The sequence below is a fragment of the Simochromis diagramma genome, unplaced genomic scaffold (genome assembly GCF_900408965.1).
Source record: "Simochromis diagramma unplaced genomic scaffold, fSimDia1.1 OVJJ01000216.1, whole genome shotgun sequence".
In the NCBI taxonomy this organism is placed as follows: Eukaryota; Metazoa; Chordata; class Actinopteri; order Cichliformes; family Cichlidae; genus Simochromis; species Simochromis diagramma.
In genome coordinates, this window is record NW_024386883.1 from 223,519 (window position 1) to 238,345 (window position 14,827).

The 14,827-nt window shown below is 41.4% G+C and overlaps 3 protein-coding genes across 5 annotated transcripts; 2 read left to right on the forward strand and 1 right to left on the reverse strand.

The window, feature by feature from the left end:
* The first annotated feature begins 1,747 nt into the window (after positions 1 to 1,747).
* Positions 1,748 to 4,403, forward strand: LOC120734137 (mitochondrial uncoupling protein 2-like). 2 transcript variants are annotated; one of them, XM_040032721.1, is made up of 8 exons: positions 1,748 to 1,869; positions 2,056 to 2,187; positions 2,465 to 2,603; positions 2,690 to 2,897; positions 2,975 to 3,172; positions 3,259 to 3,360; positions 3,453 to 3,633; positions 3,728 to 4,403. In XM_040032721.1, exons 3-8 carry the CDS (start codon positions 2,478 to 2,480, stop codon positions 3,840 to 3,842), a joined length of 930 nt encoding a protein of 309 aa, XP_039888655.1. In that variant the 5' UTR covers positions 1,748 to 1,869; positions 2,056 to 2,187; positions 2,465 to 2,477; the 3' UTR covers positions 3,843 to 4,403. The 2 variants fall into 2 exon arrangements, with proteins under 2 accessions (XP_039888655.1, XP_039888656.1); XM_040032722.1 differs by lacking the exons at positions 1,748 to 1,869; positions 2,056 to 2,187 and having other exon boundaries at positions 2,442 to 2,603.
* Positions 4,404 to 6,258: 1,855 nt separating this feature from the next.
* On the forward strand, positions 6,259 to 9,449 carry LOC120734136 (mitochondrial uncoupling protein 2-like). Of its 2 annotated transcripts, none has more exons than XM_040032718.1 (8): positions 6,259 to 6,391; positions 6,538 to 6,688; positions 7,913 to 8,111; positions 8,187 to 8,403; positions 8,498 to 8,695; positions 8,780 to 8,881; positions 8,961 to 9,141; positions 9,233 to 9,449. In XM_040032718.1, the coding sequence occupies exons 3-8, from the start codon at positions 7,986 to 7,988 to the stop codon at positions 9,345 to 9,347; spliced, it is 939 nt and encodes a 312-aa protein (XP_039888652.1). In that variant the 5' UTR covers positions 6,259 to 6,391; positions 6,538 to 6,688; positions 7,913 to 7,985; the 3' UTR covers positions 9,348 to 9,449. The 2 variants fall into 2 exon arrangements, with proteins under 2 accessions (XP_039888652.1, XP_039888654.1); XM_040032720.1 differs by having other exon boundaries at positions 7,913 to 8,099.
* Positions 9,450 to 9,466: 17 nt separating this feature from the next.
* Positions 9,467 to 14,774, reverse strand: dnajb13 (DnaJ heat shock protein family (Hsp40) member B13). The gene is made up of 8 exons (XM_040032717.1): positions 13,880 to 14,774; positions 13,690 to 13,793; positions 11,700 to 11,861; positions 11,457 to 11,605; positions 11,144 to 11,257; positions 10,224 to 10,337; positions 10,069 to 10,145; positions 9,467 to 9,728 (listed from the first exon to the last, which is right to left on the reverse strand). The coding sequence occupies exons 1-8, from the start codon at positions 13,945 to 13,947 to the stop codon at positions 9,569 to 9,571; spliced, it is 948 nt and encodes a 315-aa protein (XP_039888651.1). The 5' UTR covers positions 13,948 to 14,774; the 3' UTR covers positions 9,467 to 9,568.
* Positions 14,775 to 14,827: the final 53 nt, after the last annotated feature.

Sequence of the window (14,827 nt, forward strand, 5' to 3'; positions counted from 1 at the left end):
CTTGAGGTAACTACAGATATTAAAAATAAGCAGTTTTAGTGTCCCTTTATTCTTTTCCTATTTAATCATCCAGTGAAGCAGAACCAGGACAATCCAAGTCTGAGTTGATTTTGTGAATGAAGCAAAGATGCTGAGCCATAAACCTGTGCCCTACTAACCTTTAAGTGATGACCTTATTTATAGAGTACTGATTTAAAGTTCACAGTATTCAGAGCACAGGGGTGATCGGGTCTGGGGGCTCAGTGTCTTTTTAAGGGGAGGTCACTGCAGACTGGTTGAAGCCAGCCCACTGACATGTTTACTGGCCCGAGCGTGTGCTTAAATGTTTCTCACAGAGTGTTCCCAGGAAACTGTTTTTAGAGAGCAGGTGGTGAAACCACCTCCACCATCTCCTTAACCTTTTCATGGAGTACAGTATAAATGGATTATTACCTCTCAAATGTCCTGTAATGTCGTTTGACATCACAGGACCCAGTCTGAATATGTTTGCTAAACGTAAATATGTTCTCACTTTACTAATCTCCTACAAATGCCTTGTTTAATATAGAACCTTTATAGCTGTAAATATGAGGAGTGGAAAATATGCAGGTGTATGGCTTTACTTTGACCCTGTTTACCAAAACTGCTTCAGTTTCTGAGTAAGTCGTCACACTGAAGATGAATTATGACACTGTTTTATGTGTTCAGTAGCACCAGGTCTTATCTTAAAGAGTTATCTTATCTTATCTGGCTCCTTGGAAGCAAAATATAAAGAAACGAGGGAGGCTCAAGACTTTTGCACAGTACTAGTATGGTTACAAAATTTAGTAGTGTCGTCTTGGGAACACAACAACTTCCTGACACATGTTGCAGCAGGTGAATCCTTTGATATTTGGAATATGAGGCTGTGCTTTCTGACTTGAGAAAAACTTGGCAACCTGTGACCCAGAATGCAATGGAAAGTCACATGTAAGGAGGCATGCACTCACAGAGAGCCAACACCCACCTACAAAGAGTGCACCTCCTCCCCCTGACACTTTCCATTTGGCAGCTGCTCCTCTTGTTGGAAGCAGCTTGTGTCCCTGTTACAAATCAACCCAAATGATTGCATTCAGATGCTCTCTGCACCCAACCACACTGGCCCATGGTATGGATTGGCTACGAAGCATGGCGGTCTCCTTACTTGAATAATTTCATAACTTTTTATCGCTTGCTGGGATGGAGAGGTGGGAGATTCCTAAAGCTTCTAAACTTCTAGAGCTAATTCTGTTCCCTGGGCACAAACAGTAAGAAATAATGCAGTGGAAATATTACCCAGCCAGACAAAAATCCCGGGCAAACATCTCATGAATCCAGACAAGCCTTCCAGTCTGATTGGCTGCATGTAACCAACCAATAGAAAAATACCCTGTGATGTCAGCAGAGTAATGTGAGCTGGTATCTGGGGAAGAAAAGCTGAAATTTCACACAAATATCAAACTCTGGATTCCAAACCTGAAACAATGTTTTTAAAAAAATCCATGAAACTTTCAGCAGTAACTTCTTTACTGTGTAAACGGACTCCAAATAGACCTGAATGTTTACGTGTACTCAGAGATTTCATGCCAGGCTGCCATGATGACGGCATCAGGAAGAGATCAACAAGAGCTCAGATATCTGGCTCAGGCTCACAGACTGATAAACATGATATTCTCATGACAGGTGTACAACGTGTTTGGCTACAGCGCATGTAGTCACGTGGAAAAGCTTCCTATAAATTTGGGGAGGCTTCTTCCATACTGGAACAGTAGGCACACAGGAGACGAGAAAACGTATAGGATTAACTATCAAAGAGGACTGTATACATTTTTCCTGTTAATTGGATTATAATTTACTTGGAAAACTATTAAGGTAAAAAAAAAAAAAACAACAACAACCTTCCATATCAACATAGCTGTGATTTTTTTTAACTCTGTGAATTTTTATTGGCAGTTAATTGAAAATATCAGTTATATTTGCTTCAAGCTGTGGGTCGCTTTCAGCTAAAACTGAGTGAATGATGATTTGCTGAGTTGTGCTATATGGTTGTTTTTGCAGCAAGTGGTGGTATGCTCACTGGCTCGTTTCGAGGAGAGTTTATGGCCCGAGGCATTTCCACAACAGAAGTACTTCGAAAGACTAGCTTGTTTCTTGAGAAAACCTGAAACTTGTCATAATCCTTACTCACAGGTTTGTATGACTTTCAGCATGAACAGCATGAAAATATTTCCAGCACATCCAGCGCACTAAATACACCCAGGTTTGTCACAGTTAGTCATTTTAAACAGATCAAACAAAAGTCGTGTAATATAAGAAAATATCAGCAGTTATGCATGTAGTCTATTTTTACTTTACACGGTTATATCCCATATTTGGTTGTCCAGGCAGCGATGTTCTTTGGTGCTTTGTGTTACACAACCAAAGGTCTTTGGATCGTAAGAGCATATCTTTCCATTCATGTCCTCAGCTGAGGCGCAGCAATGGTTGGCATGAAACCCAAAGATGTGATGCCCTCTGCGGCAGTTAAGTTCTTCGGAGCAGGCACGGCAGCCTGCATTGCCGACCTTGTCACCTTTCCACTGGATACCGCCAAAGTCAGACTGCAGGTTAGACAAACAGTGTTAACCAGATGCCTTTAACCTTATGATAGATGTCATATTAAATCCTCTTTTATTTGCATCATGTCGTGCAGCTTCAGGGAGAGTCTCAGATAGCCGAAGGGGTTGGTGCACTGAAGTATCGGGGCGTGTTTGGCACCATCACCACCATGGTGCGCACAGAGGGGGCCAGGAGTCTGTACAATGGACTGGTGGCAGGCCTGCAGAGACAGATGAGCTTCGCTTCTGTCCGTATCGGCCTTTACGACTCCATGAAGCAATTCTACACCCGAGGCACCGAGAGTGAGTATCAGTGAGCGAGCAACAAGTCTGCTTCTATTGCACTGTTTCTTTGTGACCAACATACGTATGGCACACAGGTGCAGGGATCGTTGCTCGGCTCATGGCGGGCTGCACCACCGGGGCAATGGCTGTGACTTTTGCACAGCCAACAGATGTGGTAAAGGTGCGTTTTCAAGCCCAGGTCCGACTGGCTGACGGCGAGAGGAGATACAACGGCACCATAGATGCCTACAAGACGATTGCCCGAGATGAGGGTGTACGTGGCCTGTGGAGAGGTACCTGCTTTGCATTCAAGTCATTCATCTTTATATGAAAATGCCCTCGGCTGTTCTGACAGTTACGATCCTCTTTTGTGTTCCAGGATGCATGCCAAACATCACTCGTAACGCCATCGTAAACTGCGCAGAGCTGGTGACCTACGACATGATCAAAGAACTCATCCTGAAGTACAACCTAATGACAGGTGAGGCCATGATTGAAAGATACAGACAAACATCGCTCAAATGTCTGTCAAATTAACGTGAAAGTTGTGACTAAACTTCTGTCCTCCCACAGACAACCTGCCGTGCCACTTCACGGCCGCCTTCAGCGCAGGCTTCTGCACCACAGTTGTGGCTTCTCCTGTGGATGTAGTTAAAACACGTTTCATGAACTCAGGACACGGCCAGTACAGCAGCGCTCTCAACTGTGCCTTCACAATGCTAAGAAACGAAGGATCCACGGCTTTCTATAAAGGGTAAACACACTCTAACATGACCACGAGGCAAGCAGAGATGTTACAAAAGTCCTTTTGAATAATTCTTCACTTGTCTTTCTTTCCTCTTCTTTAGGTTCATGCCTTCTTTCCTGCGACTCGGCTCCTGGAACATTGTGATGTTTGTCACCTATGAGCAAATTAAAAAAGGCATGAGCAGGGCACAGCAGTACTGGGAGTCTCCGTTCTGACCGCAACTAGTCAGACTTGTTTTTTTCAACTCAGGACCGCAAAACACAACAGCCTAACGCACACCACAGTGCAGGGGTGACTACTGACGACTCTTGGTTGGAGACCTGAAAATACAGGAGCATGAAAACACAAGAGTTGACATTAGAAAGAGTTTGAGCAGGAAGACTTCAGGGACATTGTTGCAATATTTAAAATAATTTAAAGGTTAGACCTTACAGAGGCTTCATGCATTTTAATGGTCAGAAATTCCATTACAAGAAGCTCCTTCTGGTGTAAACTTCTATGTTTAAATGAAATAATCACGTGAATAATGTTAGGCTGTAAAGTTAGTTTTTACTTCCTTTAGGCTTTCCATGAAAGCAGAAGACAGTTTATGTCCAACATTACATACCTTAAAATGACCACAATATGTCTTTCTGGATTGTTTACACTGTTTACCTTTTGTAGTTGTAGTTTAATGTATTTGCCACTAGATGTGAAAAGTATGTATGATTTGTTGCTGGTCGATGAGTCATGTGTATTTTGTGAAATAAAGTACTTTAATTAGTGAAAAATTGTAATTTCGCCCATCCTTTTGTCTGCTATTGAATGCCAGCGTTGCTTTGTAACTTTATTCTGAATGTCACTTCACATCCCGACTCCCACTCCTAACCTGTTAGATATACAACACTCCTCACAGGGAGAAATTGGGAATGCGGATTTCCTAAAATCTTCTGGAAAAGCCTCAGAATTTTAGGGAAGCAAATGCTGCTGATCTCTTAAAAATATACCTCCTTTTTAAAATCTAGCATTTATTAGTGCTTCCACTTAATAATAATACTCCTGAAATGTGCCTCCGGAGTTCAGCCACATTTACAGAGATGTACCTACACATGGTAATACGGACCATATGCATGTCTTCTTCATCAGTATCATGTTGGCCTTCTGCTTCTGTTACGTCCCAGATTTCATATGTTACTATATAATTTTTTTCACTCATGGATTTTTTTGCATGTATGTATTTCTGATGGGTTGCTTATTTGTTTAACATGGAAGTGACCTTGTTTCTTAATATATTTTTATGCCTGTGAGGCCCTTTGAACATGATATGTGCTACTGGGCTATACAAATAAAAATGAATTGTTACAACAAACAAATCATGAAACAGGCCGTCATAACACACCTCCCAGCATTTCTTTTGGCACAGAACCACCAGTTTAAACCTAAAATATGCTTTTTTTTTCATTTATGAATTACATTTCCAACTCCATAATTCTTTGAGTGCTGTATCATTTCCATAGGTCTCTGAAAAAGATCTTACCAGGTACGATATCTGTGCAGTTTCTTTGCACAGGCCATCACTCTGACGAACACTTGGATCACTGGCATATTATCTCACACACATATAGTGCAGATATGGGGGTATGGATAAGTTACTACATAATTGATGGATAACTGGTTGATATATAAAATATATATACTGGGAATCAACAGTATAAATATACTGTTTATATAGTAATCAGTTATCCATCACTTCTTTTTTCCATAATTTATCCCAGGATAATCATCAGGAAAAATAAACTGCACTTATTATTGAGATCATCCAAGCTAACAATAGCACAAATGAGCATTTAAACCTTTTAGGATAAATGTGAAAAAAAAAATCACTTCACATTTTATATTTTTATGACAGTTCATGATGAATCTCTGTGATCCAAACACCTGGTTCAGCTGCTGCAGTCCCATAACTGGGTCAGTCAGATATGGAAAGATAGCGCCACCATACCACTACATATGCAGGACAACATGCACCCATGCACTGACTCATAACATGGAAATTTACAGTCCTTGTATTTGCCAACATGGCACTAAAAATACAACGCTGCACTTTTTTGGAGTCCCCTACAGTGGCATAGTTGGATTGGAGTTCTGCCATTTAAACAAACAATACTGTATGACGACTAACTGCGTGTTTCAACCTTCCAGCTCACTACTAAATGCAGGAACAACAAGTTACGAAACACGTTTTAACGAAAAGCTGCAGTGAGACAATTACCGGTTTGAACATATGGCTACAATTTGGGGTGCAGTGTACATGCGCGCGGCTTCTTGTACTTTCATCATGACTCAGCATTTACTTTACAAGTCTTTGCTGCACAGACCACCTAAAGAAATTACTGGCTTGATTAAAATGTGTTTAAACAAATTTAAAAATCCATCTTCAAAGATAAAACATTGATTTTATGGAATAAGATCTAATTAATGTTTGTGCATTAATGTGGGTTTGGGGACATGATGCATTTGATTGTGAAGTCAAGAAGACAAAAGGAAGGCGTGCTCTAAACTAAACGCATTCCCACACATGACAAATGCAGACTCTGTGCCGTGCCGACGCAGAGGTTTACAGTCGGCCCACATATTTGGGGTGGGACCCCACCATGTAACACATGCCATGCTATGATGTAACAGCATCATGGGCAGTATTTAAAGAGGCCGACCTCTTCCCCGCTCCTGCATCTGTTCCACTTATTGTCTGAGATTCGACGAGAGGTTTGGTTATTGTCCCTTGGTAAGGCTTTTCAACTCTACAAATCATATCACAATACAGGCAAATTTTATCTTTTTACTTTTACTGTTTACTTTCCTGTTAATATTATTAATTAATAAAGCTTTGTTGGATTGCTATGTTGATTTTAAAATGACTCTTTTATGCAGGATTTGGAGTATGATTATACGCCTCATTGCTGTTAAAAAATCTATGGAAAAACAAGAAAAGTTGTTCATAGCTGGGACAAAGTTCAGCCAGAGGGACGCCTTTAGAGAATCCTGATCTCTAAAATATCTGTCGCAAACTGCTCCTATAAAGGTAAGACTTAATGACTTAAAATTAGATTTTATTAAATTTGCAATGCTTCTTTTTTAAAACCATGCAAGTACACAGAACATAATGAACAGCAGTCTCATTAAAGCCTGTACTTGGGGGGGGGGGGGGGGGGGGGTGCTGCTTTTGCTGAATAGAGGTGTTAAATGAGCTTATGGCACACACCAGCTGGAGGCATTACTAGCATATGTCTGTGAAGGTTCTCAGTCATCCAGGTCATCGTAGTCAAGGCAGCTTGCAAAGAAAAGTGTCTGGACTTCTTTAAGTTACTTGAAGACGTTTCACCTCTCATCCGAGAAGCTTCTTCAGTTCTAAGGTCAAATGGTGGAGAGTCCCAGATATAAACCTAGTGGGAGTATCCCCCCACAGAGGGACAAAAGGACCCCCTGATGATCCTCTAATCGCCTGAGCCAAGGTGTGAAACTGGGTGTGGGTCCCAATCAGCTGTTTGGTCTCTCCAATGTAGAGGTCCTGTCAATGTAGAGGACCAGACCTCTACATTGGAGAGACCAAACAGTCACTTCACAAGCGCATGGCACAACACAGAAGAGCCACCTCCACAGGACAAGACTCAGCTGTCCATCTGCATCTTAAGGATAAAGGAGTGAAAGAAGCCATCTATGTCCACTGTGAGCGACCATCTTTGAACAGAGGCGGTGGTTTACGACACCAACTCTCTGCCATCTATAATCCAGTTTTGAGTTCCCTCCCCAGACGCCTTAACGCCCACTCACATCCTGGGCCATCTGATCTCAGGAATTCGCATGGTAAGGTGGGGCCAGGTTTCACAATGAACTCACCCAAAACTCTGGCTGATTGGGACCCACACCCAGTTTCACACTTTGGCTCAGGCGATTAGATGACCATCAGGGGGTCCTTTTGTCCCTCTGTGGGGGGTTACTCCCACTAGGTTTATATCTGGGACTCTCCACCATTTGACCTTAGAACTGAAGAAGCTTCTCGGATGAGAGGTGAAACGTCTTCAAGTAACTTAAAGAAGTCCAGACACTTTTCTTTGCAAGCTCCTTTGATTACTAGCATAGTGAGTAAAAGAAGCCAGGATCAAGTGTGTAAAGCAGATCCATAAAATAAGCAACACTTGTCTTGTTGATGGGATGTAACTCTCATGTGTCAAATTTAGAGATGCAGTTTTAAATAAAAAACATTTGTCTCTGAATGCAGTGTGTTTGTGAAATTTGTTTCTGTCAGATTTTGCAGGAACATCTTGTCGTGTTCACGTTCACAAATACAACGCTTGTGTTTTTGAAAAACACTGTGGAAAATGGTTGGATTCAGGCCTGCAGATGTGCCACCTTCGGCAGCTGTAAAGTTTGTGGGAGCAGGAACTGCAGCCTGCATCGCTGACCTGCTCACCTTTCCCTTAGACACAGCCAAAGTGCGACTGCAGGTATTAAAGTATTCTTGTGTAACAAACACAAAGCCAATTCTTGTAACCTTAGTAGCCTGAACTTTCATTGCACAGATCCAAGGAGAGGCCAGAGGCTCTGCTGCTACAGGGAGCGGCTCTACGGTGAAGTATCGAGGGGTGTTCGGCACCATCGCCACCATGGTGCGTACTGAGGGTCCTCTGAGTCTTTACAGTGGGCTGGTGGCAGGACTCCAGAGGCAGATGAGCTTTGCGTCTGTCCGAATTGGTCTCTACGACTCTGTTAAACAGTTCTACACTAAAGGCTCTGACCGTGAGCATCTGTGATTGGATTCTGACAGTTGTTTATTTGGTTGAGGGGAAATTTTGACCAGTCTCAACTGACATCTCTCTCTTCCCTGGTTTAGATGTGGGCATTGGGAGTCGGCTGCTGGCTGGATCTACCACAGGTGCCTTGGCGGTTGCCATTGCTCAGCCCACAGACGTGGTGAAAGTTCGCTTCCAGGCACAGGCCAGATGTCTTGGCCGTGCCAGGCGCTACTGTAGCACAGTGGATGCTTACAAGACGATTGCCAAGGAGGAAGGCATTTGTGGTCTGTGGAAAGGTAGCTCAAGCTTCCAAAATGCGTGTTTTTAAAAGGCTGCTGCTTCATTTCTTATGATGCATCTTTGTTTTCGATGTCACACAGGCACAGCTCCAAACATTGCACGTAACGCTATTGTTAACTGCACAGAACTGGTGACCTATGACTTTATCAAGGATATGCTCCTTAGGTCCACGCAGCTGACAGGTAAAACACAGTGGCTTCACAGCAACATCACGCATGTGTATGATATAGCACTCAGCCCTGGGTTCTGTGCACTCCACAGATAATCTGCCCTGCCATTTTGCATCAGCCTTTGGTGCGGGGTTGTGCACAACAGTGATCGCCTCCCCTGTTGATGTGGTCAAGACAAGATACATGAACTCTGCTCTTGGCCAGTACAGCAGCGTTCTCAACTGTGCTGCTGCCATGATGACCAATGAAGGCCCGTGTGCTTTTTACAAAGGGTAACCCAGTGATTCCACATTCATTTGACAACTCTTAATGTGAATGAAATGAAACCAAACATGTTTTTGCCTCCATTTCCATTTTCTTAAGGTTTATCCCGTCTTTCTTACGCCTGGGGTCCTGGAACGTGGTCATGTTTGTGACGTACGAGCAGCTGAAACGAGCAATGATGGCAGTGAATCACAGCTGCAAAGCTTATCTGTAATCTCTACTGTCTCTCGATGGGCTCGTGACCACACTCACATTGTCTTTCATTTTTGTTATCTTCCAGCGTGTTTACAGAAATATTCTGACAGAGTGCAAAGTGCAAATAAAAACAGAAAGACACGATTTGCAAATGTATCAGTATTGCTCTCTCCTGACAGACATGTAGCCACATGAACAGTCCAATCAATCATTCTGATTACACATGTATTTGGAATGTGATTAATCTTTAAAAGACAGAGCTTGCTTGATCAGATACTTCCTCTCAGCAGAAAGCGTCTTGGGGAACTTAAGGTCAAAAGTAATTATGAGGTTTCCTCTCTGGGAAGGATTCTTGGACAGCGGCATTCCTTCTCCGGACAAGACTTTTTGGTATCTAGGGCTGATATGACATGACAAACAAATCAGAGAGCGGAAACTTAATGCAGATAATGCACAAAATAAAAACACAATAATCATTAAGTGTTACAGCAGATGGTTATGCTGGACATTTCTTCCTGTTATAAGGGAGTTTTTCATTCCCACTGTCGCCAAGTGTTTGCTCATAGGTGATCATATAATTGTTGGAGTTTTCTCTGCTTTTTTTCTTTTGGGGGGGGTTGTATTTCCTTACAATACGAAGCACTTTGACGCGACTGTTGTTGCACTCTGGCACTACATAAATGTAAAAACAACCAGACTAGGAAAAACTGTTTTTCAAGACAGTGACTGAAAGCACTTACTGGACAATGTCATTGATAAGAACAGAGAGCAGCCTGCCATCTAGTGTCTGCACGTCCACAGAGAAGCCAGTTAAAGCCTGCGAACAAGGGAATCAGCTTACAGCTTCAAAGAAACCTTTTTGCATGGCCAATAATCAATCCATGACATGACTCACCATCTCCAGAGTAATCTTTGCTTTGTAGATGAGGTCATTGTTATGTCTCACAAACAGAGGATGAGTCTTCTGTCGCACAATAAACACAATATCTGCGGGAATGCTGTTTGGTCCCTGAAGGTAAAACAGCAAAACAAGATAAAAAGATTACCATGCAGCAGTCTTTAGAGACAGTTCTTTATACATTCCCTCCCTGGGTAAAGGAAAGAATATACACAAACAAGGCAGTGGTACAGTCAGTACACATCATCATAATAAAAAAAAACAGAGTAATAAGAAGAATAGCTTTGAGCGCATAATTTCTTTTGGCTAAAATTGCCCAGAGTACAATAAGCAAAATACCTTTTGCTTATTGTAATCGGGTGTTAAAACCGAACATGCTTACTTTTGGTAGTAAGCGTGTTCCATTTCAGTGAACCTATAAAAGATCTGCAGGAACAACGTACTTGTGTGCAGTCTATGCAAAGTGCCAATTTTAGGAGAACCTTCACAAGTAGTTAGTCATCAGTTATTCTTGCAATAGCAGAAAAAGGAGTACAATAAATTATAATTTGTTAAAAATTCCCCTCTCCTTTGTCGCATTCAGCCTTTTTAATGCTTACCTCTACTATCTTTTCACTAATTGCTGCACTGCACAATATACCACAATATATACCAATATATACCACAATAACAATGGCAACCTGCTAAATTTCCCTTTAAAGCTAACTGCACACTGAAGCCTAGGATTGATTACAGCAAAAAATACATTTCTGGGTTATAGCAGCCATATAGCTCGGAAACGGCATCAGAGCCACGAGCCCAACTCAGGCTGTAGGAAATATTTATGTATAAAAGGATAAAAATAATACACTATACCAACTCATGAGCTCACTTTCAAACCCCCCCATTTTAAAATGATGTGTAGGCTGGTTAATTACCTGATCTCCCTCTTTGGGGAAAGTAATTCTTGTGCCTTCGTTCCATCCAGGCTTGACATCTATACTCAGAATCTTGTCTTTGATACTGGATGTGCATCCATCGTCATTCATGACCTGTAAAATAAATAAAGCATCGCACAATATATGAGGCAAAATCAGTGCTGTAGTTAGTGTAGTGTGTCTTTGTGATGGCGTTTTTTTTTTTTTAATGCTGTTGTTTAGTTAACTCTAAACCCCATGAGGAGCTTGCAGTCTTATAGATGAGTGAATCCAACAAAAGCCATGGGAGGGAGAAAATATAAACATGTCTTACTCTGCGAGATATCTTGATCTTTTTTGTGCATCCATGGAAGAGATCGTCCAGGCACAAATGAAGGTCTCTCTCTATTGGGGAATCTTGCGTTTTCGCCACTTGTGGCTGCAGGCCACCGAACTGAAGCGGCACATCATTTGTGTAGAAGTCTAGTAAAAAAAAAGAAAAAAAAGAAGGGGGATTAAAGGATTAAAATCGAAAACGCACATTCACTGTCGGGCTTTGATTATGTTTTTTTCTCACCTGCAAATGGGTTGTCACCCCCGAAAAACTGTTTGAATGTCTGGTCAGGATTCCCATGGTAGACGTATTTTGATGACCAAGTTCCATTGCTGGCAAACTCAAGTGGAATACCACCTCTCAGGCCCTCCTCTCCAAACTTGTCGTAAGTTGCCTTTTTTCGAGCTTTCACACAGAAAATTGGCTTTGATTCACACACATATGGTACATTCTGCATACAATAAATACAGCCTTTCCTCAGACCAAAATACACTTCACTGTATATAAGCCTGTATTACTATTTTAATATTAACTGGTATTTAAAAAAAGCTTTCTATTTCTGATCCTTATAACAGTTTCCTGCTAAATGTTTTTTTTTAAACAAAAAGCTTTAAATACAAATCTGCAGTTATTTCCACTTCTCTTTTTACGAAAATGTTAGTATTGCTTATAATATAACCAATTTTAAACTGAGTTGTAGCTGTGCGTTTATCTATAGCATTGTTTGAAACCGTGAGTGGGAGGGTAGATACAATACATTGCGATACTTTGCATGGTGATATTGTATCGATAGAGAGTCACCAAATATCGATATTTTATAAAGAAATATAAATACTCAGGGAGTACTATGAACAGTAGGACTCATCTTATATTGAGATGATTTTATGCATCTCATTGTCTTTTATCCTGTCTTCCTGCTTCCTGCTTCCTGCTCATAAGTAAAAACAGGACAGCAACCTCCTTGCAGCTACAAAATATTTTTTTAAGAATCAGTGACTGCCTGCTCATAGAATTGAATTTTTTCACATTCTGCAACTGACGAAACAGTTGCCCAGAACGTGAGGGTGTCGAACACAAATGGTCAATTTTGATTGGATGGCAGTTGCAGAGGTCACCTGAGAGGAGGCAACTTTTCAGCAAACAATCTCAGTCTGACTTAGACTGACTGCAATCACTCTCTGTGAGAATGTCAAATAACTGACTCAACCGGCTCCCAGGTGGCTATATTCTGGTTTTATTTACATAGAACAGGAAGGTTGCTGGTTGCAACCGAATGCAAAATCACTTATCGCGGGAATGTTGTACACCTTCCTTTGATAATTCAATTGATTTGTGCTGCTTAAAAAAGAATAATAATAGATCATCACAGTATATCAGTTAAACTTCAGAGATATCAGTCTGTTCAGTTGGGAAACATGAACCCGTGTGAATCCGTTTCGCTTACTTTGGTTCAAATGAAAGTAACGCTGGAGAGGCATCAACGAGACAACCCCACCCAAAAACCTGACTGTTTTTGCTGTTTGTCAGTGAGACATACATGCAGCCCATGCAGGTTGCACAGGTAGTCGAGCTCAGTTCTCTTCACACAGGAGAGACACACACAAGCAGTGAGGACATGTGACACACATGAAAGGATCTTGAGACACTGGTGAATGTTAGGCTGTCTGCCTGATCCTTCCGTATGACAGATTTGGAGGGTTCCACAGACCTCCACGTGCTGTTAGGTAGGTGATAAAAGAGTTTGCCAAGAAACAGACACATCTGTTGCCTTCTTGAGGTAATTTTCGAGAGCACTGGAAATGTTCCTCCTGCCCCTTTTTATACAAAGGAACAGACATGGGTACTACTGCTGTGGTGATGCCCCTAACTGCCCAGCTCTTAGCAGCTCCACACTCTAGACACTGCTGACAGATACACCTTCTTACATCGGCTCTTCCTGATTTGCAGTCCTGGAGCAGCTGTGCACTGACTATCTTTGCAACGTGAATGGGCTGCAGGTATCATGTCATTCCACCAGACGTGAAAAGTAAAGTCACAAAAACCAACACTAGAATGAACTGAATCACGAGGGATAAGGGGCCACCACTTTCATTTGCACCAAAGCAGCTGAAATGGATTTAGCACGATTAACTGACTTTGCCTTAGACTGTGATCATCGAGTGTCCCCTTATTGTTTTTATCCGTGCGGTTTCCAAAATAAAACACACTTCAGTCTCGATATTCTTCCACTTACGGTCGCTTAAAACATCATAGGCTTCACCCAACTGGGTAAATTTCTGGGAGCTTCCAGGCTCTCTGTTTCTTTTCGGATGAAACTTCAGTGCAAGGCGTCGATATCTAAGAAAGAGAAAGAAATAACTGAGGAATAACAGAACAAGCCTCACTATTAAACATGTGAGTTTCATATGTATTAAATGACTTACGCCTTTTTGATGTCTGCATCTGTTGCGTTTCTATTTATTTCCAAAGTCTCGTAGTAATCATTACTCATTGTGAAACTAAGTATTTAAAACCACATTTAAACATCAAAGAAATATCCAGCTAAAACACAGAGTGCGGGTGCGTGAATTGGTTTCCACGGAAACGGCTGCTGGGAGACTCTCGCGAGAATTGCAAACACTCGCGGACATTAATTTAAAAAAAACAATTGAATGAAAAAACAAGAAACAGACTGCAGTCCAGAGAAGACTGCTCGTCTTCAAATAAATAAGAAGAAATTTAGAAGTAATAAACGTTGACGGGAGTTGCTACTTCGCAGTGAAGTAATTATTACTGACCTCTTTCGAAAGCTTTTATAGTGTGTCATTATTTAATGTCTCCGCGTAGTAGTTATTGTCTGCTTTGTAATATAGCCTTGAATCATATGCAGATGACCACGATATTAATGAATAGCTGTGCAACAATCTGATAATCACTCAATGCTAGATCCCAACTAGGTCAGGTAGATAGGGTCACTTGACATTTTGCATAGCGGATTGCTGGCATGTCTCGTGTTTGGGGGCCACCATTGCATTATTTCTTCTGTGGACTTGCAGAACAAACAGTAGATAATGAGTCAGGCCAGTTACTGTAGCTTCAGCATACCGTGATCTTGTCTATTTGTAAATTTTTGAAGCACCTTGGTTATTTTGTACCTCGACAGTCATTTTGAGATTTTATGTAAATTAACTGTAATATTATTGGACATCAAACCTGTATGTATAAAATCAAAAAGTTAAATGTGATTTGAACACTGAATGTCTCTGACTATAATCACTTTTTCAGTACACAGCTAAACATCTACATTTCTGTAACTTTCATTATCTTGTAGTAATTGCTGCCAGAAATTATATAGAAACAGATCCAACATCTCAGCACTTAAAAAATAAAAA